The 27,302-nt window shown below is 41.0% G+C and overlaps 1 protein-coding gene across 2 annotated transcripts in view; it reads right to left on the reverse strand.

Annotated features, from left to right (window-relative positions):
* Window positions 1–27,302, reverse strand: part of SNCG (synuclein gamma) — a 65,049-nt gene that overhangs the window by 25,094 nt on the left and 12,653 nt on the right. The window contains exons 1-3 of one of the 2 annotated variants that reach the window (XM_030203353.1): window positions 17,581–17,673; window positions 17,237–17,278; window positions 12,742–12,869 (exon numbers count right to left, since the gene is read on the reverse strand). In XM_030203353.1, the coding sequence (XP_030059213.1) occupies window positions 12,742–12,869; window positions 17,237–17,278; window positions 17,581–17,638 (228 nt within the window). In that variant the 5' untranslated portion in view covers window positions 17,639–17,673. Of the gene's footprint in view, window positions 1–12,741; window positions 12,870–17,236; window positions 17,279–17,580; window positions 17,674–27,302 lie in introns of those variants that run through there. The other variant, XM_030203352.1, reaches the window with a different exon arrangement.

Here is a 27,302-nt window from a genome sequence, read left to right on the forward strand (position 1 = left end):
CTAAGCGCTATTCTATAAACTGTGCTCAGCTCGCAAATGCATATTTTTTCCAGTGCCAAATTTTGAGCACCATTTATAGAATTTCCTCCATTGTGAATACCCTGAGAACAAAGCCTTTGTATTACTCTTGACAACCAGAGCTGAAATCTTCTGGAACAATACATATAAGTCACCCTAAGGTCTTAATTTAAATATATATCAGACCCCCTTATTCTACAATACTCTTCTCCCTTAATGAGTAATCTCGAACTGTTTCAAGTCCCTTCCTACTGTGGCGTATCAGAGTAGGAAAAGCAGCTGAACTTTTATTTAATCTGGAATTATTGAGGAGAAGAGAAATCTGACATATTTAATCTCAGAAATTCTAATAATCTAACTCGAAGCTTGACAGCCTCCTGGGTGCAAAGTTACAATGGAGGCTAGAAATTTCTCCCTAGCACCTGTGATTTTCAGGCCACTACTGATGGAAGAGTAGCAATGTTCTTGCCTGCACTATGCTGCTTTCAGTGAATTTGAACTCCATTGTTGGTCTTGTGAGACTTTGAGGGGCATAATCAAATGGGGCACCCAAGTTTTCCTGAGGGCGTCCTCGCAGGACATCCCCACGAAGGGGCAGGGAAACATGTATTATCGAAACAAGATGGGCGTCCATCTTTCGTTTCGATAATACGGTCGGGGACGCCCAAATCTCCACATTTAGGTCGACCTTAGAGATGGTCGTCCCTAGAGATGGTCATCCTCAATTTTTGGCGATAATGGAAACCGAGGACACCCATCTCAAAAATGACCAAATCCAACTCATTTGGTCATGGGAGGAGCCAGCATTCGTAGTGCACTGGTCCCCCTCACATGCCAGGACATCAACCGGGCACCCTAGGGGGCACTGCACTGGACTACCTGATGTACTAACTGAACGGAAAAAGCCCTTCCCTTACCAATCCCTTAGTGATTCGGAAAAGAACGGGCATGCATGAAGGAAATCGCATGCAAATGAGCTGCTCACTGTTAGCTCATTTGCACACGATTTCCTTCCTAAGGAGGGGAAGCCAGTGCAGAGCAGCCAAGCATTGTGCATGACTGCTCTGCGCATGCCAAAGACGGCTTCATACATGCAGACAAGCTGCGTGTATAATAGCCATCTACAACCTTAAATAAACTGCCATCTATAACCTTAGAAAAATACAAGCCCAAGTGCTTGTCAAGGATGTCTTTTTTTTTTTTAAGAGTATGAGTGAAGGATGTCCTTTGCTATGCCTCTGTTCCTGCAATGGCAGTTGAGGAAGGATGTCCATGCCTGGATATTTCTGTGAGAAGGACATACATGCTTGCTATGCCTCTGACACCCCCTTTATTTATTTGGATTTTGGATCACAAATAGCAGCAGTGGGATTTGAACCAGCCACTTCTAGATTGCAAGACCAGTGCTCTATCCACTAGGCCACTCCTCCACTCCAAGCCACACCCTTGAAATTTGGCTGTCCCTGTGGGGGGGCAGTTCAGGACGTCCAAAATGTTTGAAAGAAGGATGTCCACGCCTTTGCTATGCCTCCGCTGACACACACATACCTCCCCTCCCAGGGACCTGCATACTGCTACGATGGACCTGAGTATGACATTTCAGACTGGAAAAAAAGTTTTTAAAGTTGCTTTTTTCAGGGTGGGAGGGGGTTAGTCACCACTGGGAAATTCAGGGGAGGTCATCACTGATTCCCTCCGGTGGTCATCTGGTCAGTTTGCGCACCTTTTTGAGGGTTGGTCGTAAGAAAAAATGGAACAAGTAAAGTCGCCCAAGTGCTCATCAGGGACGCCCTTCTTTTTTCCATTCTCGCTCGAGGACGCCCATCTGTTAGGCACGCCCCAGTCCCGCTTTCGCTACGCCTCCGGCATGCCCCCGGGAACTTTGGTCATCCCCGCGATGGGAAGCAGTTGGGGACGCCCAAAATCGGCTTTCAATTATGCCAATTTGAGCGACCCTGAGAGAAGGACACTCATCTCCCAATTTGTGTCGAAATATGGGTGCCCTTCTCTTTCGAAAATAAGCCTGTTTGTACTCCCCAAGACTAGCACAGGAGTTCCTGCACTGCATGACTCAAAGTCAGTGAGAAATTCAGTGCAGAGGAGAAGCACACCATATGGTGAGGAGGAATGGGAGGAAGTATAAGGAGCTTTGCATGGTTGGCAACTTGGAAGGGTGACTGGAGGAGGAAGGAAATAGTGGAGTGAGGAGTGAGACTGCTATGGATGAGGGGGATCTAAGAGGTAAACTGGTGGGTAAAATGTGCCATGAGATAGAAACTTGAGAGAGAGAGCAAGGGAATTGAGAGAGGGACACTAATGAGCACCAGGGCTGGTGCAAGTGTATTGGATGCCTTAGGAGAGCCTTCACTTTACCCCCCCCCCCCCCCCTCCAACACACACACACATTTTTTCAGGTCTCTAACCCATCAGCTTCTCTATCAAAGATTCTGATTATTAAATTCGGCAATCATGATCGTCCTGCAACATTCTATTCAACAAAACATTATGGGACATCATCCCCCAGATTCTTTATAGCGTGCCTAGAGATCTGCACAGAAATCCAAGTGTATTGTATAACAATGTGCGTAACTTAACAAGCTAATGAGCACTGATAATAGCACTTAACAAGCAATAATGAGCACTAATTGGCACTAATTAGAATTTATACGCACAACTCGTTAAGCAAATTCTGCAGCAAGTTTGCCGAACTTCTAACATGCATAGGCAAAATGGGGCATGGTTATGAGCAGGGAAATGGGCGTTTCGTGGGCATTCTAAATTTACACACACAGTTATAGAATATGGTCATGTGCACATTTTCATTGGTGTAAATGGATGCGTGTAGTTTTTATGTGCTGAGATATCAGCTAAGCATATTCTAATCTAGGCACCACTTATAGAATATGCTTAGTCAGCACTGATTTCAGCACTGTTTTTCTTAGGCACCATATATATAATCTTCCCCTATACCTCTAATTCTATAAACTTGTGTGCACAATCATATGCTTAGTGCATAACGTTGTGCGTGCAAATTGTGCAAGTTATGGAATCCTGTCTCTTGTGCACGTAACTTTGGAATAATTAGCAGTTATGCACGCAACTGGTCGTAGCTGGAATTCTGCAAATTGTGCATGCAAAATCCATAGTATACAAGTGCAAAGGGGTATGGATCTGGGCATGCCTAGCACTTATACGTGCAGGTTATGGAATACTTTCATTTACATGCCCAACTACGTGTGAGCATTTACACCAGCCACTGAGTTGCAATAGGTGTTTGCTCCTAAAGTTAGGGGCACTGCTGCTATTCTATAACAAAATTAAAATACCAAAAATCTCTCAAATCCACTGGTATCCTCAATATCAAAATCAAAAAACCAGAGACAACAAATCCACCAAAATGCAAAATATCAGTATAATAACATGCAACAGATGGAAAAACCCTCAGATATGTAACTCACCCACTTTACGGCGTCTAAAAGTACTACCGTTTATTGGATATGTTCCTTTCTTACTCATTTATAGGGCAAACTCCCAAACACCAACACAAAATCATTCCTGCTATTATTTAGCTCTATTTAACTGGCTAGGAATGGCTCCTGGTCAGTTAAATAGCACTTAACTGGCTAAATACTAATATTCAGAGTGACATAACCAGTTATCTCTGCTGAATATTAGCTCTTAGCACATTGCGGCTAACTGGCTAAATCACGCAATATAACCAGCTAGCATGAATATTTAGCGCTTCACCAGCTAAGTTTAGTGTCCAAATCGGACCGCCTAAATAGCAGGCCTATCTTTGGCCATTATAAACTCAACCGGCCAGCGCTTAATATTAATTTGCCTATTAAATTTAAGCCAGCCAAAAAAAATGGATATTCATTGCGGTCACCAGAAATGGTCCAGCACTGAATATCCAGGCTCAGTGCCGATTGCGGCATTTAGCTGGCCTGCCTCTCACAGGCTTAATATCAGTCAGAGTGGGGGGAGGGGGTTGCGTTTAACTGTATTTCTCATTTGAAATATCCCGTGTCCATTACTTACTATATCATATACAGGGTGTTTAAGGGGAGCAATCTGAAACCATTGGAGTTTATTTGCCATATAGATTCAACAAAACATTATTGGACATCATCCCCCAGATTCTATATAGCGCGCCTAGAGATCTGTGCAGAAATCCAAGTGTATTGTATAATAATGCACGTAACTTAACAAACTAATGAGCACTGATAACAGCACTTAACAAGCAATAATGAGCACTAATTGGCACTAATTAGAATTTATACACACAACTCGTTAAGCATATTCTACAACAAAGTTTGCCAAACTTCTAACATGCGTAGGCAAAATATTCATATACATGTATATATCATATGCAGGGTGTTTAAGGGGAGCAATCTGAAACCATTCGAGTTTATTTGCCATATAGATTCTATTGCACAAGAATTACTGGCACATAAGTACATTTTCAATATATGGTAATAGTAAGTAATGGATACTTGGGCTATTTCAAATGAGAAACACAGGCACAAAAAAAAACCCAATTTTCTGTGGTGCTTGGGAGTTTGCCCTATGAATGAGTAAAAAAGGAATCCACCCAATAAACATTAATATTTTTACAAGCCGTAAAGGGGGAGATTCTATATATGGCACCTGGTAAATCCACACGGAAAACATTTCCGCCTAAGTATATTCTATAACATTTCCACGTGGATTATAGTATATGCTTATCAACATCTGCTTGAGTATATTTAGTCACGAAGAATTACGCCAAGTAAAACCTGGTGTAAATACAGGTGCCAAAGTTAGGTGCAGAGCAGGTATATTTTATGTGCGTGACAAAACAAAAAAAACAAAAAGGCACACAACTGCTTACAAAACAGTAGATGAAAAACAACAAAGCAGTGGAATCAAATGTATTTATTGGAACAATACCCGACGTGGCCACGTTTCACCCTCAGGCTGCGTCAAGGGTATAAACTATCAAAAGTGTATGTAAATATATCATACACATATCAGTTCAGTTGGAAGTAGCAGATAAATGGAACTAGATTTTTGGAACTACTAGTGTGTATGATATATTTACATACACTTTTGATAGTTTATACCCCTGACGCAGCCTGAGGGCGAAACGTGGCCACGTCGGGTATTGTTCCAATAAATACATTTGATTCCACTGCTTTGTTGTTTTTCATCTACTATTTTATGTGCGTGTAAATTTTCAGAACACCCACGATCTGCCCATTCTGTGCCCATGATCACACCCCCTTTTTCACAATGTGCATAAGAATTTATGAGGACTAGGTTATAGAATGCACTTAGCGAGTTGTGTGTATAAGTTCTAATTAAAGCCAATTAGTGATGATAATTGCTTGTTAACATCCAATTAACAGCACTGATTGGCTTGTTAACCAAGTAGGTTATGCCCATTGTTATAGAATACTCTTGGATTTCCACATGGATATGTAGAATCCTGGGGGAAATAGTATCTTGTATATTATTATACTCATTTTTTATATTTTGGTGGCTTTGTTGTCCTTGGTTTTGGTATTTTTATAACAGTCACTATGGAATTGGTGCTTAGAGGACATCATTGAGCTTTTGATCATTACCCCCTATACTTCTAAATATTAAATTTTGTTTTGCAGGTAAACGTAGGTGCTGATGGTTGGTTCTTTGAGTTAATGTAACTGTCAGGACTTACGATTTTGCTTTGACTATCGCAGCTTTTTGCTGGCCTGCTAGAGGTTGCTGTCCTAGGCAACTTCCTAGTGTTGCCTAAGGGTTAGGCTGGTCCTGCTGAGGACAAAGGAAGCATCGGAAAAAAATGAGTGAGGACAGTATGGAGGAGCTGAAAGAGAGACTGGAGATAGGGTGGGTAGATGAGAGGCTCAGTGAGGACAGGGTGGGGAACTGAAAGAGATACTAGAGAAAGATCAGTGACAGTGGTGTAGCCAGAAAACAATTTTTGGGTGGGACAACAGGTAGGTTAGGGACGCACACATTTCCTCTCCCCTCCCTTCACCCACTTATGAAATTAAAAAATTAAATAACTTAGCTGGCAGGGATTCCCAAGCCCTACCATCTGAAGACATTTGCAGCCCATTAACCCATGATTAGAAAAACCATGGCAATCAGTGGCAGCGCTCTGAGCCACCAAAACTGGCATCAAGGGGATGCTAAGTTCCAACATATGAACTGAGCATGTACAAGAATTAATGCCTGCAATGCCAGCATCAGCCACTCGTAGCGCTGCTGCTGACTGCCACAGTTTTCTGACTGGGGTTTGGCAAACTAAAATTGTCTTCAGCTGGTGGGACATAGAGATCCTCACCAGCTACATGAATGGTGCACCTAGGGTTGCCAACTTTTTGAAAGAGAAAACCTGACACCTACCATTGTCCTGCCCTGCCCTGAACAAATAACTGCAGTGAGGGCAGCAATGCAGGATTCAGTACCTGTAGGGGTCAGACAACAAACAGAAGAAAGCTAAGGGTAGGCAGGTGTAGACGGATCTGCGGCACCAGCGGCCTGGGAGCAGGAGAGGGTGAGAGACTCCGGCACCGGGCCCTCCTTGGTGGCCCGGGGAATTTTGCCCCCCTGCTCCCCCCTCTCAGCGGCCCTGGCAGTGATCAGTTTTCTGCACTGCCTGCTGCCAACCTCTGGACCAGGCCCACCCATGGCTACATCTCTGGTCAGTGAATAAGACTGGTCACATGATTAGGGTTCTGAAAAGAAGAGATGGAAGGATGGTGGCTGCTGGCTCTGGGCTTTTGTTAGCATAGTGTAATGGTGCATTAAAGGCATGGCTTACTAAACTCTTAAACAAAAAATGGGAAACAGCTTTAGTAAATTAGGTCCTAAAAAAGCCACTCCTGGCTCTTCAGCTGTAGCGGAGGGTAAAAGAGGTCTCATCCTTTTGCTTTTCAACTGGTTCCTTAGATTCAGAGAAATATTTGAAGTCAAGAAACTTTTATGTAAGAGCATTAATGATTCCAGCTGTCAGCAAAACTCAGTATTGAATCCTATTCATTTGGACTAATGGGCCAGAATCAGCCCATAAGGTGCAAATAAGGTAGGAAGCACAAAATCTGCTTATACATGAATTGTCTGGCACCTTTCAACTTTGACCCAAATTAAGAATGAACTTACCCTTACCAGACTGATGTCTCTTTTAATAGGGTAGGTGCCAAGCCCAAGTTCTACATTCCCCCCAAATTTGGACTTGATTGGTGAATATTTGGGGAGAGATCATGACCCCCAGAATGAATCACTGTTATAACCCTTTAAGGCTGGTCGAAAAGTGCTAAAAAAAATACTGTGAATACCTTTAAAGAGTGTGGACTTTACCTGTTGAACAGAGGTCTTCAACATTAAAACAATGAACTTCATTCATGTGTATGTTTTTTTAAATTTAAATATGTTAGAATGAGTTATATTCTGTATTGTTACAGCTATTCATTGATTAAAAGAGCAGCTGGGGAAGGGGGTTAAACATTATTGTGAATTGTGAAAAGACAGAAATCAGGGAAGGAAATCCTGGTGTCAACAATATAACTCAGTCATGTTTAAAAAAAAAAAGGAAAAACAGCAGACAGCTTCAGGGAATACAATGTCTGGAGTTGAAGTAAACAGCACTGGAGATAAGGATGCTGGTCCCAAAGGACCGTTGATAGGGGCGTGTTTCTCTGATCACATGTTAACTGACTGCAATGCAGCAAACTCTGCTATGTCACTTCAAGGAGACTAACATGAAAGCAAAGTGAAGAGACAGACCACTGCAGACAGAAATGCACAGAAACATGCAGTGAAATGCTGATTGATCCATCACCCTTTTTTTTCCATAAAAAACATAATGATACCATAAAAAAAACTTGAAATACACCATTTTCAATTATTGTCCTCCCTAGCAAAATCTCTCTAATTTCACTCTCATTCAGGAGTGATAAAGTAGCCAGAGCTACTTCAGAAATCCTTTGCCATGGACTGTAAATCTACCCATTAGAGGTAACTCTTAAAAACAACCATGTTTCTTATTCTACCCACCCCCCACCCCACACACACACACACACATACATAGCAGGACCAGGGAGCCTCTAGATAGCCTATACCATTGTCATTTCCTTTAATTTATGACCTTAAACAGGGAGGGGTAGAGAGGAATAATAGTTTCCATTCTGCTTTGCAAGAAAGTGTAATGTTCATTCTTTCTAAAAATCCTTCTATTTAAAGCATGGTTTTTATTCCAGTGGCATAAAATAGGTCTCCAGTGCCTGGGAGCCAGTGGCTATGTTTGTGGCCCATCCCAGCATAATGCCACATCAGAAAGGCCTCGTGCTTTCAAGTGTACAGCGCTGCGTACGTCTAGTAGCGCTGTAGAAATGATAAGTAGTAGTAGGTTTTTTTTACTTTTTACTTCCTCCTCCTGCACCCCCCCCCCATCCTCCTTGCGTTAACGATGTCAGGATTCATGACCCCCTTCCCAACTCCCACCCTCATAATGCCACTTTTAATGCCCTTTTTCTTTACAAGAAAAGACATCATGGAACACATTTAGTATATGTCAATCTAAAATAGATACTTTGCATGCACTTTCTGTGGTGCTTTCCACCCACAGAGCTGTCTACAAACCACAATATAACATATGGGGTAAAGTCAGCCCCACCTAATTTTGATATAATTTTTCTTACAGTTAAATAACATTAATCAGAAAATTGAACACTGAAAGTATTGTTGAGTTCAACCTGGCTTTTCTTATACCTCTTATGAAAAGGAGGGGGTTCCAGTGTGCTCAGGACATCTGCAGTTCTATATCAGGAGGATGTCAGAGGCAACTGGAAGCAGACAAGAAGCCACTACACTGTCCATATGGAGGTAGGTTTTCCAAATCGTTACTTACGAAGAGAAAAAGCAAAGTGGTCTCTGGTATTACCCCCTACATCTATAGATTTATTATCCCTTTCTTACAGAATACAGATCGACAGGTCAATAGATGAAATGAGCAAAACCAAAATCGACTCAACCTATACCTGAAAATTTTGAGTTTCTCTGTGAGCTCTCAATGTATCACTCCAAAGTGCATCCTCTCAAAACAAACTGCAACAGTGGATAGAACCTATGGAGAAAAGTTAAACTACTGCATGCAAATAATAATAATAATAATAATAAGAAGAAGAAGAACCTTAATTCAGCTTTCTTAGAAAGGGGAATAAAACCACTAGCATGTGTGCATCAAGGGAGCCTTAGTAGATGGCTCTAGGTTTATTAAATAACCTACAGAGAGGTAGTTGGAATGTTGGCTTCTCAGGGCCGCAGCTATCTTGAATTCTACCCTATTTAATCTCTACCCTTCAAGTCGATGCTTTATCCTGGATTCCTATGCAGGTTTAGCTATTTGTTGTATAATAAGTTGCTTATTTTTATAGCCGTGACGGTGAGCCTGAGAAGATGTAATGAAAAATCACTACCATATCTAGGAAAATCGAGACAATGCAGACTGAGATAGCGAGGAGTTAAATTCTAAATGGTGCCACCTTAATACAGCTCTGTTTCATCTTCTAACCCTATTACTACCAAGTGTTTTTCCACAGTATCTCAGTTCTATATTTAGGCGCTGTGAAAGCAGGATAAAGTGATGGTACAAGTTCTTTCTTCCTTTCTGAGCTGTGTGATTATAGGGCTATTTATGCGCATTGCTAAATCCTATGCCGATAGCTATGAGATGAATCTACATTTATTTATTTTTTATTTATTGACATTTATAGCCCACATTATTCCGAAGCAAACTCGAGTTCAATGTGGCTTACAAAGAGTAATTGAACCAAGTGTATAAAGTAATTCATACTACATACGCTGGTATTCTTGGCTTAACCCTGCATCATGAATTTGTGTAATAATGGCAATGATTCTGGAGGATAATTTGCAGAAATGTCAAAAATCTTTTTGCATGTGGGCAACAAGAAACATGCAGGTAGATATTTAAATCAGTAGCGAGCCATTACAGAAAAGACTCTCCCCGTATGCCAAAAAGGAGGCATCTGAAGTTCTGCTAGTATTTTAGAGCAGGATCTGCTGGTATAGAGCTGGTTTTAAAATACATAATGAAATGGACATTCATGTGCCAGTGATGTGCAGCATGAACATCCATTATAGAAAATAAATATCTACAATAACATACTTTTTTCCAGGACAACATATGAACATCTATGTTATGAAATGATAATATAGGGGCCCTTTTACTAAGGCGTGCGGAAAAGTGGCCTACGCTGGTGTAGGCACGTGTTATGGACATGCGCTGGTCCTTTTTTCAGCGCACCTGGAAAAAAGGGCCTTTTGGGGGCTGAAAATGGACACACGGCAAAATTAAAACCAGCACGCATCCATTTTCGGCCTGAGACCTTACCACCACCCATTGACTTGGCGGCAAGGTCTCACACGCTAACCGGGTGGTAAACATCAGCGCACATAAACTGCCAATTATCGTCGGGTAGAAAGTATTTTCTACCGTGTGTTTTGGACGTGCGTCAAAAATGGAATTACCACTCAGGGCACATGGTAGCCGGGAGGTATTTCCAATTTGGCGTGCATTGGACACACAGAAGCGCCTAGAAAAAAGGACCCATAGACATTTATGTACTAGAATATAAAATGTTATGTCAGCCATTTTAGAAACATGGACATCTATTTCTCCCAAAACTGAGAGCCCAGTATCCCTCACCTGGTTTGCTTTCAGAGGTAACCTTCTCTAATCCCTCCACTACAGCACTGCTCAATAGGAGTTAGGGCTGTACCAAATATTCATATTTGATTTGGCCCCGGAGTGTGCCCCAAATACATTATTTGTATTCAGACCAATAGTGATTTAAATTTCAATATGAATAATCCGGGGCTCTACTGTGCTAAATCCTACTGAAATAAACACTTGCTGCTCGATATTTAAAACCATTTAACCGGCCAGGAATAGATCCTGCAGGTTAAACGGCTATCCGGCAATATTCAGTGCATCACCAGCTAAGTTTGGTGGCCAAATTAGGCCGCTGAAATAGCAGGTATATCTTTGGCCGGTTTAAATTTAACCAGCCAGTGCTGAATATCGCCTTAGCCGGTTATGTTTAAACCGGCCAAAAATAAACTGGATATTCAATGCTGGTCACCGGAAATGGCCCGGAATTGAATATCCAGTCTCAGCACCAACCCGCGGGAGGCAGCCCTGCTAACTCCCGTGGTCTGAATATCAGGCCCTTGATCTCTGATTTCATGTTGTTTCTTTTATTATTTGTTATGTTAAAGCTCAATGCCCATTATTTGTATTCAGTATTTGTGTTTCAGAGATTTTCAAGTCTCATGGCACATTTATATGGCATTAAAATTGTCAAGGCACACCCCCTCACAAAGAGTCTAGCATTTACCTTCCCTCCCCCCCCCCCCACCCTCACAAAAATAGTACAGCATTTACCTTCTGTTCCCCCCACCCCTATAAAAATAGTCCAGCATCACTCCCTCCTGTCCCTTTTGCCAGCCAGCAACTAGGCATCTCCCCTTGTCTCTCTTGACCCCCCCCCCCCCCCCAGTGTACCTTTTAAAAGTTTTCTTGTCTCTAGCGGTTCCTTGGCAGGGAACAGCAATTCAAACAGCCTGCTTGCACCAATGCCGAGCCTTCTGTCCGATGTAACTTCCTGCTTCCACATAGGCGAGAAGCGTCAGATAGAAGGCTCCAGGGTTGGTGTGAGTAGGCTGCATGAATCACTGCTCCCTGCCGCCAACAGCTATAGAAAAGAAAACGTACTCCATTCTGGCACAAATTAAGCTGGCCCAACTCCCGCAACACACATGGGGATCAGCTGTGGCACACTGGTTGAAAAAACTGTCATATTTGGTCAAATAATATTTTTCATTATTCGTATTCGGCCAAATTGTAAAATATGCTATTCGATACAGCTTTAATAGGAGCACTTTTCTGAAACCTGGCTGTCCCAGTAGCATGTCTAACTCCTGATATCCATCTTTTTGGACATAGATGTTCATTCCCCTTCTGAAATGGGAAATAAACATCTCTTTTTCAGCCTGCCCTAGTTCTGCCCAAAATACACCCAGGCCACACCACCTCGCTATTTAGACTTTCTTCAGTTTTAGACTTCTATATTCCTGCTTGGTAAAATCAGAACTTAGATATCTATGCACGATAGATGTCTACGTGCCAGTTCACGGACATTCAAAATGCAAAGGGTGCTTCTAAAACAAGCACCATAGTTAGGCAGAATACCCTTGCTACACTCTGGCACTATCTAGATCAGGTGTGTCCAACATCAGCCTTCACCAGGTCAGGTTTTCAGGATTTACCCAATGAATATGCATGAGCTCTATTTGCATACATTGGAGGAAGTGCATGCGGATAGATCTCATGCATACTTTATTGGGGAAATTCTGAGAACCTGACTGAATTGTGGCCCTTGAGAACCAAGGCTGGACAACCCTGATGTAGATGGTCTGGAGCAATTTGAGGGGAATTTTCAATGGCACTAGTCCTACCCATATAATACTGATAAAAAATTCATGGCTAGGGGTTTAGTAGCTGTCAGTATCCATTTTCAGGAAGCTTTGTTTAGTACATGGTTCAGTTGCTACTGATGCAGACTTAAACATCTACCTGCTTGTATTCAGTGCTTATGAGAAGAAAACTGTTATATAAGTATCTGCTCTCAAATGAATCCCAGACAACAGACTGACCTGTTTTACTAATCCAGTGGTGGTTACAATGGTCTCGGCTCCTTCTACAGTTTTAGATGCTACTTGGTTCGCACCGGACACCATGGCTCCTCCCACTGCACTGGCCTGCTCTTTTGTTTTCTCAGCAACTGCAATTTCAATATGAAAATAAGATAAACAAAACAAGCTTATGATGTAGTAACAACAGAAACAACTTCAAAACTCAAGTATTTCAACTGCTTTTTTGCTACTGGTTCTACCTTCAAACTCAAAAGACAGGGGATTAGTTCTCTGTTAAACAAAAGCTTCTTTCCTATTCTTGGCCTGTCAGATGGGCCTCATTGTCACTATATATCTTCTAGCAGGAGTTATTGATTGGTCTTCCATTAACACTACTGTATGCAATAGAACAATGGAAAAACATTGCTATGTAAGACAAGTTGTTGAGGTCTCCACTCTGCAAAATTTGAACTAGTTTAGGGGATGTTCTTCATCATTTCTCCGAGATTGCTTTCAGACATAATTTTTTGCAGAAGGCTAGAAGTCAAAGAGAGTTGAGCAGTGATATAAATATACCTTCCATAGTTTTTTATTTTGTTTTTCTGTTTGGCTAATATCTCATCTGGGTTTTACGTTCTCTTCAGTTCAAAACAAACCCGGTGTGCAGTTTCACCAAACCTTAAATGTCATTTTTGTCCCAGCTCTTCTATGCACTTTGGGGGCAGTTCTGTAAGTGGGCACTCCCCCCCTTATAGGCACCCTGATGCCACAAGGTGAGACCCTATTTCATAACAGCATCTGTTACAGAATACTAGCATGACCTGGCGTCAGTGTGCTTTATATTAATTCATCCACAGTTACACCAGCCATAGACCTGGAGTAATCATGTAAATGTGACAAGGGAACACATAACTTACAGTATTCTGTAAGATGCATATGTAAGTGGCAACCCCTTCCATGCTCCATCCATGTGCTCCCATACTCCACCCGTGCGCCTCCTATACTCCTTCCATGCTCCACCCATGTTCCTCCTATACTCCTCCCATGCTCCGCTCATTCACCTCCCATACTCCGAATATGAACCTTCCATACTTCGCCCATGCACCTCCCAAACTCTGCCCATGTACCTCCCATGCTCCACCCATGATCCTCCCCTGCACCACCTATGTGAATAGCCACCTTGCATTAACATACTGTGCAGATTACATGCACCCTTTCAGAATAGCGTTTAGTTGCTTTGCTACAACTCATGTGCATAATTGTACACTTCCTCATAAGTGCTAATATTCTGTATATTTACGAGTGCAACTGGGGTATAAATGCAGACACTCAGTTATAGACTTGCACTTCATGTTTGTTAATTATAACATTAGTAACAACAATGATGACATTCATATGGGTTGTTTTCTCTCTGACCTTGTATTTTCCCCTCACTGAGGTTGCAGGTGAACACATGAGCAAATGGACATAGCATCTTCTCAACATAAGGTTGAGTAGATGGGAGTAAAAAGAAGTTTGACTAGGGTTGCCATGCTGTATAATATAATTCTACTCAGTATACCTGGTATATTTTCCAGGATCTACCTAATTTTTGGGTCCTTTTACAAAACAGCAGTAAGCCCAACGTGGGCTTACTGTACACTATCCGTGAACTACTGCTGGCCCAACACAGTTCCAGCTCCAGCACGCACTATTTCCAGCACGCTGTTAAAAACTTTTCTTATAGCACGGCACTAACCTGGCAATATTCGGGCAGCAGCACGTTGTCTGGTTACCACCATGTTACTGCGGAAGCCTTTACCACCACCTCAATGGGTGGTAGTAAGTACTCCCCTTAAGCATAGTCACGTTGTAAGAGTTTTCTTACCACATGGCCATTTTGGGGGGGGGGAGCATTTTATCCACTGCGGTAAAAAGGGCCCTGGTGCACAGGAAAAACAGACCCTGTTGCTACCGTAGGGCCTTTTTCCTGCAGCTTAGTAAAAAGACCCCTTTGCCTTTAGGTTTGCTGACATTGAGGCATATTTTCAAAGCACTTTGGGAGGCTAAGTTCCATAGGTTTCTATGGAACTTTGGGAGGCTAAGGGCTTTGAAAATATGCCTCCCTTTAAGGGTCTCCTAATTTGGTTCTTGGAACGGTGAACTTATATGTTTTTAATGTGATTTTTCAAAGTGTTCAGCCAAGTTATTCCACTACACAACCCAGTGACAAGCAGTATGTAATGGTTGCTTATAGCTTAGCTTTTAGCCACTACAACACTCATTGAGTTCTTCTTGCTCCGAAATACCACCAAGATAAATGTAGTAAATGAAGGTTTCAGTCAGAAAAAAACAAAGGACATACGCCGAGATGCATGTGTTGTAGTACAATTTAAAAAGAAGTGCAGCCATGGCAATGCAGGAAGTTAGATGTGTGTGTGTGGGGGGGGGGGGGGGGGAGGTTATTTTATAACAATGCATCTGTGGTATCTATTCTATAACAGGTGAAAAAAAAGTGCCTATAATTTCACTGAACATGTAATTAAACTCTGGAATTAATTGCCAGAGAATGTGGTAAAAGCAGTTAGCTTAGCAGGGTTTAATAAAGGTTTGGATTATTTCCAAAAAGAAAAGTCCATAAGCCATTACTAAGATGGACTTGGGATCTTGTCAGGTACGTGTGACCAGGATTTGCCACTGTTTGAAACAGGATACTGGGCTTGACGTTCTTCTTAGGATCATCTCTGGGAAAAGGTGACTAAAGTCAACAGAAATAAAAAAAATGAGGGTTTTACAAAATCTGTTAGATGAAACAAGTTGTAATAAAACAGTTCAAACACCATCCTTTTCATGTGAAAAAAAATGAAAATGTTACAGAAGTTTAAACATGTAACTTTTTCAGACTGCTTAAAGACCCGTGACATGAAAAATGAGGATTTTGGATCTGAGACTTTAGTAAGCTTTTCCCAAAGGCAGTCACATTTAGATACATACAGCTGGTGTAAGTGCTCTTACCTAATTGTCAGAGATACACACATGTAACTTATAATATTCTATAAACTGTGTGCATGTGTGAATCCTGCTCACATTCTGCCATATAGGATGTGCACATATATACAGAAGAGTACTTGGGCAGAATTTCTGAATTTACACACATATGTGCATATATATATATATTTGATATACTGCCTCTTTTGAGCACAAATTCAGGTGATTTACATGGGCTCACGATCTAAGTGCTATATTGTACCTGGGGCAATGGAGGACTTAGGGGCCCTTTTACAGAGCGGTGGTAAGCCCAATGCGGGCTTACCACTCGCTCTTCCGAGACTACCACCAGCCCAGGGCAGCCGCCAGCAGTAGTCCTGCCACTAGCACTCGCCATTTACGAAGGAAAAAGAAAACCCCCAGAAATGGCTTGCATGGCAGTAACCTGGTAGTAATTGGGCATCATTCACTGCCCGGTTACCATTGGGTTAGCATGGGAGCCCTTATCGCCACCTCAGTGGGTGGCGGTAAGGGCTCCCCATCGCATGGCCATGCGGTAAGAATTCTCTTACTACATGGCCATGTGTCTCTGGGGACTTTTTACCTGCTGCTAGCACAGGGCTCTTTTTCCCATAGCTTGGCAAAAGGACCCCTATGTGACTTGCCCAGGGTCACATGGAGCTACAGAGAGAATTGAACTTGGTTTCCCAAGATCTCAACTCACTACTGACCGTTAGGCAGCAGTAACAACTGAACCCTGTTCCAATCCATTAGACCACTCTTCCACTCCAATATATAATTGTTCTAATCATTTATACACATATTCAGAATATAAATATTAGCACCCACTATATAAAACCATCCCCTTGAAGGATAATTTGTGTCATCACTATGTGCTTTTGAGTGATTTTTATTGGTCTGCACAGTCATTTTTAGACCCATGCCTGCTAGAGAGCCTTTGTAATAACAGAAGTTCAACATTCTCCTTAGTTTGGTCAGACTTCCCATATCTCTGATTTTCCTTGAGAGAGAGAATAGATATTTAGAATTTGTTGGGGGAGTTTGGTTGGTATTATCCTTTCAAAAAAGGGGGGGGGGGAGGTCAGTGTGCTTAGTTGTTCAGTCAGACCTATATGGAAAGGAGCAAGGAACCCTTCCTTTTCTCGACAGCTTATTAATTTTAACTCTGCCTATCTACTTTCAAATTTTTTTAAGCCAAGATTTACTGACATGTAAGAAATAGCACAAGTTAGCCTTTTTTGAGGGGGTACTTGGGGGTACTGAGTACCGGCACCTTTTCCACTGGTCTGCTAAAATTGACCCATGGTCCCCAAGTTTTAATGAAAGAGCTCATGTTCAACACACCAATTCTGCCTTGTCTTAGATTCTGTGACTGCTTGCAGAGGGCCCGGCTATTGTGGGGTGGGTCCCTCAGTGATCATCCCACTCCCGAAGGGTGGCCTTGCGTTTGCGTACCGGCACCTTTTTCGTTAGAAAAAATGCAATGAATGCACAAGTGATTTATTTCAAGAGGAAGTTGATACTTTACCTGTGTTCACACTGTGCACCACACCTTCTTTGGTTTTGGTACCTGTAAAACAAAAGAGAGCAGGTGTTACAAGTCCTGCGTTCCCCAGTGCATTTATTCTGCCCTTCATAGAAGCTGCAGGCAATAGGCGGAAGAAAAGCTTCTGTGACACATGTTTGAGTTCTCTCTGTTCCACACACCCCCAATCAGTTTTGCATTCCTCATCCTTCAAACATTACACAACAGAAGTATTCAAAATAAAATCAATACAGCAGATGGGTCAGGCAGGGCTGAGCTGATGGCAAGAGAAGGGAGGAAATTCATTTAGTAATATGGCAGAAGTGAAGCTCCCATTTGGCGCTTACATTTTCTTTTCTGGAAACTTGCAGCGAAGGGGAATTTATAGCATAATATCCATGGCATAGAGGATTTCCATTATATGTGCGGAGAGAATCGGCATATGCAGATTTACTGCTCATAAGGGAGGCAGCAAGGGTGTTCACCAGTAAACTGCCTGTCTGATTCAAAATTTAATTAGCAAGAATTAAAACTGGAAAAGTACCGTGAGTTTTCATTTGGAAAGAAGAGCATCAAGCCAAATATTTTCCTCGGCCAAAGTAAAATGAAAGAAAAGTCAGTGGAAAATCATGTTACAGTTTTGAAAAGCATGTTTAAACTAGCAGTGGTAACTTTTCTGTCCATTTAAGGACATGAATATGTGCAGATATGGAGGTTACTGTTGGAAGGTAAATTTCTTACATTAAATGTAGTGCATTAATTCTGACATTCCTGCAAAAAAATAACTAACTACAGGGCCCTTTTACTAAGCCACGTAAGCATCTACGTGCCGCCAACATATGCCAAAATGGAGTTACTGCCTGACTACCACATGGCTCTTGCAGGAATTTCATTTTTGGCACACGTCCGATACGTGTGTCTGAAAAATAAATTTTATTTTCTGGTGCGCATCCGTGTGTTATGGGAGTACGCAGAATCATTTTTCAGCGCACCTGTAAAAAATGCCTTTTTTTATTTTTGCCGAAAATGGACGTGCGGCACGTCCATTTTGGGTCTGAGACCTTACTACCAGCCATTGACCTAGCAATAAAGTCTCACATGGTAACCGTGCGGTAATGACCTACACGCGTCAAATGCCACTTGGCACGTGTCTGATAAGCACGTCCAAAAATAAAAATTACTTTTTAGACGCGCAACAAAAACTTACTGCAAGAGCCACACAGTAGCCAGGAGTTAACTCCATTTTAGTACCCATTGGGCACGCATAGACGCTTACGTGGTTTAGTAAAAGGGCCCCTAAATTATGAAGGTTTACTTTTCTTTAGCCAGTGGTGTATCAAAAAGATACAAAATGATGACATTATTTCCGATAGCTCCTAGCACACACATTTGATTTTTGCAGCTCATGAAATCTTTGATTTTATTTAGGTGATCATTTCAGAAACTCCGTTTACATGTTGGATAAACCAGCATTCAGATGTATATATGTAGGTAAAATACCAATTTTAGAAAGCAGGGATATAAACATCCAAAACACGAATATGGCATGGGGATGTGGTCTGGGTGTGTTTTCAGTGGGCCTAAGGCAGGACAAAATGATATGCATTCCCTATCTCAGAAAGGGAATGCATGTTTAGGTCTGTTGACATCAACTTTGAGATTTACACCTTGCTCAAGGTAAGCGCTTTTTTTTCTTTTCGTCTCCTGTAATTTGGGTTGATTTCTGTCATTTCTTAGCCTCAAGGTGAGCACTGACATTGTGTTCACATACCTAGTAATGAATCCAAGTCTGCAGTTTAGCAGGGAGTGGAGAGGGATACGTAATCTTTCTACCTTCAAAGCTATGCTGGCTCTAAATATTTAATCCTCTTATATGACACTTCTTTTCCCCTCCCTTGTAGCAGATATTATGCTGTACTCCCCTCTGTTGGAATTTAGATAGCAGAGCCTTCTCTGTTGTATATTTTCCTGCTGGCCTGTAGATCCTAACTCTGAGCATAAGTGTGAGACCACACCAGTCTTGTTGCCTTCTCATTCCAATCTTCCCATGAGGAAATAAGTTCTTCTGAATCAAATGAGTAGTACAAAATGATGCAAAATTATGTGTTTGGTGGTCTACATATTTTAATAAATATAATAAATTAATACTAAAAAGGTAATGGAGGGCATGGCAGGAGGAAAAGGCCAAATTGGCTCATCTATCCATTTCTAAACCAAAAATCATCTATTCGTTTGATATTGTATTAGTTAGATAATTGTACAACACTTTTATGCATCCTGCTCCATGTTTTTTACCCTTTCCTACCTCTGCCCTTTATCATTCCCAAGTTTGTCCAAAATTTGCACTGACTTCTACCACCTCTGCAGGTAAGCCTCAATTTGAGAAGGCAAATTTATAAAATCTGTTTGTTTGACATCTTTCTCTTGAATACTCACCTTAGCCAATACATTCAAGGCAAAGTACAATGAAACAATAAAACTCAATAGAATGCAACCCAGCAGTACCCAATCCCACAATAACAGTCCACCATTAAGCTTAGCTAAAAAGCCAAGCCTTCAGTTCCTTTCTAAATAAAATTCTATTTCTGCTCATAAACACTACTGAAGTTAGTTTTATAATGCCCCTGGAGTTAAACCCTCAATGCCACATCTAATAAATTCTTGCTCAATATTCAGTTGCACCATTTAAGTAGTACCACTGAATACATGTTTCTGCAGTGGCCAAGGTCTCCACTTCCCCATTTTGAACTAGCCCTGCTACTTCATGAACTCACATAAATGGATAAGTTATCCAGAGTGCAAATGAATTTCACTACTCTCCAGCTAATGTACAGCCCTAGTCTGCCACTTTCCCCACCTCCATACATACAGATAACTTTTATCCATATAGCTCACCATAGTACTATAAATATGTAAAAGTTATCCATAAGAGCTATAGAAATAAGAAAAAATGTATGCAGTCACCGCTGGAGCTTACCACATGTCTGTTTCAATATCAAACAGGCTCAATTCAAATCCAATAAATGTTTCATAAGCTCAAAGACTATACTATCAGCCAACAGCAAATATCAAGCTTATATATAAATATGTTTTTGAGGACCTCAGTGGAGAATTACTGATGGAAATATTGTCTCATACCATCAGACCAAGTTTCTCCAATACCATCACTGGTCCAATTTTTTATATAAACATAATGTTACTTGTCAACGTTCCTTCATGATTGTTCAAAGATTAGTTTAACCAATGCAATTTGCAATCAGCCTACAAAGTTATAGATTAAGGTCTTAGTTTAATGAAGCAATAACTTAGCTTAAGATGTTGGCTTTGAGGATTCATATAGTTGTACTGACACAACAAGATGGGCAGAGAACAAAGATAAGTGGAAAAATATTTGCTTCATTAAAACGAGAATACGAATGGTTGAAGGAGAATGATAAAATCATACTGGGTTTTTTGAGAATGAAGAGCAGTGACCCAACGTATCTGCTAAGTAAAAATATACAGATCGCTGACATTCAGAGGCATTTTCCCGTAAAGAAATTCCATTCTGTAGAGTAGTCCATCTCAAAGAATAATTTAATAATTTATCACCCTGAATTATGATGTACATTCAATAAAAAGTGATAAAAGTTCTACTGTGGTGAGAAGTAAGATTCATATAGTCCGACATGAACTCATGCTTCGCCTACTGGCTATATTTCAATATCAGGCCATATATATTTTGTAGTTATATATTTGAAGCTTAGAGGGTAATTCCACAAGCAGGCACTTAGATTCAGGCACTAAGAAAGAGCCTATTTGAAACCTATTCTATAAGGATAAACAGACACCTACTTTTCTTTACAGGATACTAGCCTAAGACGCGTTATGTGGGCTACTTTGCAGTTGTGGGCATTTACATCAGCCACAGAGGTGGTGTAAGGGATCACAGTTAGACTGCAAATGAACGCACATGGATCAGAAAATTTTCTGATCTACATGCTTAAGGGTGTGCCTTGCCCATGCCCCACCATACTCTGACCATGTGAATGCCCACCTGCAAAGTGCATGCCATTGCATCTTGGCATGTACTTCCAGAAAATTGTGTAGCTGGGAAGTGGTTATATACACACACATGTGCCCACATACCAATGAAAATGACCAGAATACCAGCACTGATGGGCATTCGTGCTGCATACAACTAGGTGGCCCCTTATAGGATTACCCCTTAGAAGGCTATTCTATAAAATGTATCTATATTTAGGTACCAAGGCCCAGATTTTATATATGGCGGCTAAAGTTGCATGCACAAATTTATCAGTGCATCCAAATTGCACATGCAACTTAACTGATTAATAAGCCAATCAGTGCTGATAATTGGCCAAGCAATTATCGGCACTAATTTTTTTTGTCACATTTGTACCCCACACTTTCCCACTCATGGCAGGCTCAATGCGGCTTACATGGGGCAATGGAGGGTTAAGTGACTTGCCCAGAGTCACAAGGAGCTGCCTGTGCCTGAAGTGGGCATCAAACTCAGTTCCTCAGTTCCCCAGGACCAAAGTCCACCACCCTAACCACTAGGCCACTCCTCCACAGAAATTAGAATTTACGCATGTAACTTTCTAAGCATACTCTGTAAAGTGGTCCGCATAAATTCTAATGCATGGATCTCAAAAGGGGGTATGGCCATGGAAGGGGCATGGGTGGGTCATGGGCATTCCTAAAAATTACACTCACTGTTATAGAATATGCCTGATCTGTGTCTAAGTTAGGCATGGGTATTTATATCAGGTTTTAGTTGGTGAATTGGTCACACCTAAATTGTAGTTGTGGAGACGGGCACTATGTATATTCTATAAACTACGCCTAACTTTAGGCAAGGTTTACAGAATAATGCTAAGCGCCGACTTTTTTGGCACCATATATAGAATCTGGATCCTAGAGGATGCCCGATAGAAGCCTATTCTATAAAGAAATTAGCTGCCTACTTTCCTTTATAGAAGAGTAGCTTAACTGGGCATATGCCCATGTAGCCAGATAGGCACAATCAATTACTCTAGCCATAGATCAAGTGTAAATATTCACACCTAAATGGCAAAGATACGTATGTAACTTATTGTATTCTATAAATTATGCATATGAGAGTCCCGTCCATACTATGCCCACCTGCCGAATGTGTGCTCTGCGGAATATGCATGTATTTATAGAATGGCGCTTAGGCAGATTTTTTGCATTTATGTGCATATATGCATAAATATGCGCATAAATGCCAGTATTTTTAAACATTTATGCATACAATCAGCACATGAATGTTAGTGTCTTTTTTATGGAATTACCTACTTAGTGTCAAAAAAATACACTCAGCCTATAAGCAAATAAAATGGTTGTAGTATGTCAGTATCTACCATATATTTGCATACAAATGTAGGGTAGATACTACCACTATTAGTCTCAAGGTCTGAAATCTTGTTTTAAACTGAATTTAATTTACCAAATTTAGGGGCCCTTTTACCAAGCTGCTGTAAAAGGGGCCCCGCACTAGTGGCAGCACGGTTTTGCCGCACACCGAGGCCCCTTTCACCACAGAGGATATAAAGGCTAAAAAAAGAAATGGCCTTGCAGTAAGTTCACACTTGCCATGCGGCCATTTTGGGGGAGGGGAGCACTTACCACCACTCATTGAGGTGGTGGTAAGGGCTCCAGCGCTAACCCGGTAGTAACCCCATGCAGAAATATTTTTTCAATATTTCCACTAGCGCCAGAAATGGTGCATGCTGAGGGAGGAACTACTGCCAGCACCCGCATTGGGCTGGCGTTAGTTCCGGGTTGCCAATGGCAACCCTTTAGTAAAAGGGCCCCTTAAGGATCAAGCTTATACTTAAAAAGTGCCTTAGTTTGAAATTGTGTGAGGAAACCGACCTGAAGGCTTTTTACACATCGTAGTGCTATTCTTAAATCTGGCCCTCAGTTTCTAGGTGGAAGCATACGGTACAAATCCTGATGTTGAAAGAAGATCTCAGGGAGGACATGCCTCCCTTTTCTGGCAGTTTAGGGAGTGACTGCTGTAGTAGCTAATTAAAATGAGGGAATAGGATAAAAAAAATGTAGGTGCTGGAATTTTACTGCTTAATCATCAACAATCATTATGTGACAGTTGCAGGTTGATATGTTCCATAAAAAATACTGTTTCAAATTATGAGGAAGAAATCTAATCCTGTAAGCAAGTCCTGAACATTTGCTTATATTCCAAAGAAATATGAGAAGCTTTACAGAGGGAGCTAAGGTAAAAGTCTTCCAGGTACCTGGATTGGCCTTTGTTAGAAACAGGATACTGGTGGGGCGTGATGGACCTTTTGGCTGACCCACAATGCAATTCTTGTTTTCTTATATTCTTAAAAGCACATCTAAGAAGGGAGCAGGTGAAAAAAATGTCCCTTTTGTTTTCTGTTAGTAATTGGTGCCTGCTATGGGTTTTTAAGAGTCCTTTTTCTAATAACACGTAGTAACGATTAGAGCGCGCTAAATGCTAAGAAGCCCATAGGAATAAAATGGGCTTAGCATTTAGAGCATACTAATTCTTAGTGCAGGCTAAATCCATTAGCGCACATTAATAAAAGGAGCCCTATCTAAGACCATCTCTGGGAAAAGTTCATGCAAGTCACCTGAAACGAAAAATGAGGTTTTAATGAATTCTGTTTGCACAAACAATTTGTAATGCAACAGTCCAAACTATATCCTTTTATGTGAAAAAAAACTAAAAAGTTACAGAAGTTCAAGCATGTAACTTTTTCAGACTGCTTATGGGCCCATGACATGAAAAATCGGCTATTCTCAACATTTTGGATCTGCTACTTTAGTCACCTTTTCCCAGAGACAGTCACATAAGTGTGTATTTGCAGAATAACAATTAAGCAGAAATTTGATGTGTAATTGGTGTATAAATTATGACATTCGCTTTATACAATTACCCTCTTATGGTGCACTATGAAGATGACATTCTACAGGGGGGAGGCAAAAAAGAAACGTAACCCCCTAGAGTTTTTTGCCATTTTCTCAGCAACCACTTTGAGATTTCAACGAGAAATGTCATGTATTTATTTAGTCATCATACTTACGTGTTACTATTAAACAAAATTAAATTATCTTGAGCTGCATTGATGTTACTGACATTTTTGGTTTATTACCTAGTGATTTTTTTCTCATTAAAAATGTTCAAGCTAAAACACAGTTAACAATGTGTCAGAGGCTTCAGTCGCTTTGGGAAGTTCTTAACAGCCTTGTTGATGAGATTATGTGACCTATGTCATCATCATGGCTAAACTACTGTAATGCCCTGTATATTTATTTGTTTATCATATTTGATATACCCTACACTGTCAATTAAAATGTTCTATTATGTATTGTGTTGATATTGTAAGTAGTATACTATGCTATACTTTGTATTGTTATTTGAATATTTTTACTGTTGTAATTGTCAATTGCTCATGTTTGATTTATTCTTACTGTAAACCACCTTGAGTGAATTCCTTCAAAAGGGGGTAAATAAATCCTAACAAATAAAAAATATAGGACAGCGTTTTCCAACCAGTGTGCCGTGGCACATTGGTGTGCCACAGTGGCTCCCCAGGTGTGCCACGGTGGAAAGGGGATCCCTTGGGGATCTCCTCTGACTTCCCTTCCTTGGCTCTGCAGCTGTGTGCACTCTCAAGAAACTGCAGCCAGCTCTCAGTAACAATTTAGCCCGGGTTCAGCAGCACTTCCCACTCCATGTCCTGTGGGAGTGTACAAGCCTCTTGGTGACCACCTGCATACCCAGAATCCTCCAAAACATCCAAGTACCACCTCCTCCTCCTCCCTCCAATAATTCAGTGCAGCTGCACTTGCTCTCTGCCTGGGCTGATGCAGCAAGGTTCACATTGACACACGCATGGGCCAGCAGTGTCAGAGATCACCTGATCTACTGGTGCATGTGTATGGCGACCTCCACATGCAGATGGCCCATGCATGTGTCAGTTGGAGCCTTGCTGTAACAGCCCAGGCAAAGAGTAAGTGTGGTGCTGAATTACTGAAGGGAGGACTCAGTGGCAGTTAACTGTGATTTGTCACCAAATTGGTAAATGTTTGTTTGATATTATGAGTCTTAGAAAAGGACTGATAGGGGGGCTGGAGTGTGGTTGCAGAGAGGGTGGCTGTAAAAAATATCACCAAGCACAAATTTTCATAGATTTATTTTTTAAAGATGAGGGCGATGGGTGGGTGGGGAGATTCGCTTTAAAATTGTTGATTTTGAATGCATGCTATTTGTGGCTATAAAGATAATACAATGTTAAAATTTTTAATTATTGAGCTTTAAACACAATCTTAATACTAGTTTGTTGATAAATAGATAGATAGATAGATAGATAGATAGATAGATAAGTAATGCCACACTGGGAAAAGACCAAGGGTCCATCAAGCCCAGCATCCTATCAATGACAGCGGCCAATCCAGGCCAAGGGCACCTGGCAAGCTTCCCAAATGTACAAACATTCTATACATGTTATTTCTGGAATTGTGGATTTTTCCCAAGTCCATTTAGTAGCGGTTTATGGACTTGTCCTTTAGGAAACCATCTAACCCCTTTTTAAATTCTGCCAAGCTAACTGCCTTCACCACGTTCTCCGGCAACGAATTCCAGAGTTTACTTACACGTGGGGTGAAGAAACCTTTTCTCCGATTTGTTTTAAATTTACTACACTGTAGTTTCATCGCATGCCTCCTAGTCCTAGTATTTTTGGAAAGTGTGAACAGACGTTTCACATCCACCTGTTCCACTCCACTCATTATTTTATATACCTCTATCATGTCTCCCCTCAGCCGTCTCTTCTCCAAGCTGAAAAGCCCTAGCTTCCTTAGTCTTTCTTCATAGGGAAGATAGATAGATAGATATCCTTAAAAAACTGATTGTGTGCCTTGACATTTTTTACACCTTGTAAGTGTGCCATGAGATGAAAAAGGTTGAAAATCATTAGTATAAAAGGTGGTAAGTGCTTTATTTCAAAGTAATACTATGGAACATGCAAGGAATGCCCTCAACAGTTACCACACAGCACATTGATTTGGACACTTACTACATAGCAAGTGCAGAACTTTACTGCAGTTCGATTAAAAGAGCCGTTAATCTTTACGTTATGTTCCAACTGCAAAGGAATCCAGCTGTGAAAAGTAGCAGGCTGGGCTGATGAGGTCAGGCACCAGTTTGTGCTGTATCCTAAAGGTAATAAATAGATCTAAAACAAGCTAAGATGATACCTTTTTTATTGGACTAACAATACATTTTTAATGAGCTATTATTATTTTCTGTTTATCTTCGGCACTTGATATATTGCACATGATCCCTGCGATGACTATATGGTTTACAACCTCTATAACAGGTACTTTGCACTGTCCCTAATGGGCTCACACTCTGTTATATATTGTAACCATTCTTCAGATCAGAAATTCAGAATTGAGCAAATAATTACATATATCAGAATATATCTGTGAAACATAAAAGCATTCCAATGACAGTCTCAAGGGGAAAGTAGGGGTGGGTGGAGAGAGGGGTTGAGATACAGGGAGAGCTGGGTGGGAGATTAGAGGTTAATGAAGCAGTATAATTTTATGGTTTATATTGTGATAAGAAATCCAGATCTTTGTTAAGTCCTGTCTGGGAGGAGTCAAAATATTTCACCTTTTTAACATGAAAGGTTTTATGTTCCTGGATGGTTTTGAAGGTGGGTGCCAAAATATTTCATCATTTTAACGTCAAAGGTTTTACATTCCTAGATGGTTTTGAAATTTCCTTTTAGTATTCTCACCATAAATTCAATGCTGCCCTACAGAAGTGTCATCCTGGTTAGCACTATAGTTTTTTGATGTGGTCTCTGTGTAGATTCAATCTCATCTTAAGCATTTGAATTTCTGATCTGAAGAAGAAAGGTTACCTTCAAAAGCTCATCAAAACATGTATTACATCATCTTATTTTATTTTGTCTTATTTTATTTCTCTTTATTACCTTAAAAAGTGGACTAACACAGCTACCCTACCACTTCACCCAAGATGCTC

This window comes from Microcaecilia unicolor, chromosome 5 (genome assembly GCF_901765095.1).
Source record: "Microcaecilia unicolor chromosome 5, aMicUni1.1, whole genome shotgun sequence".
Taxonomy (NCBI): domain Eukaryota; kingdom Metazoa; phylum Chordata; class Amphibia; order Gymnophiona; family Siphonopidae; genus Microcaecilia; species Microcaecilia unicolor.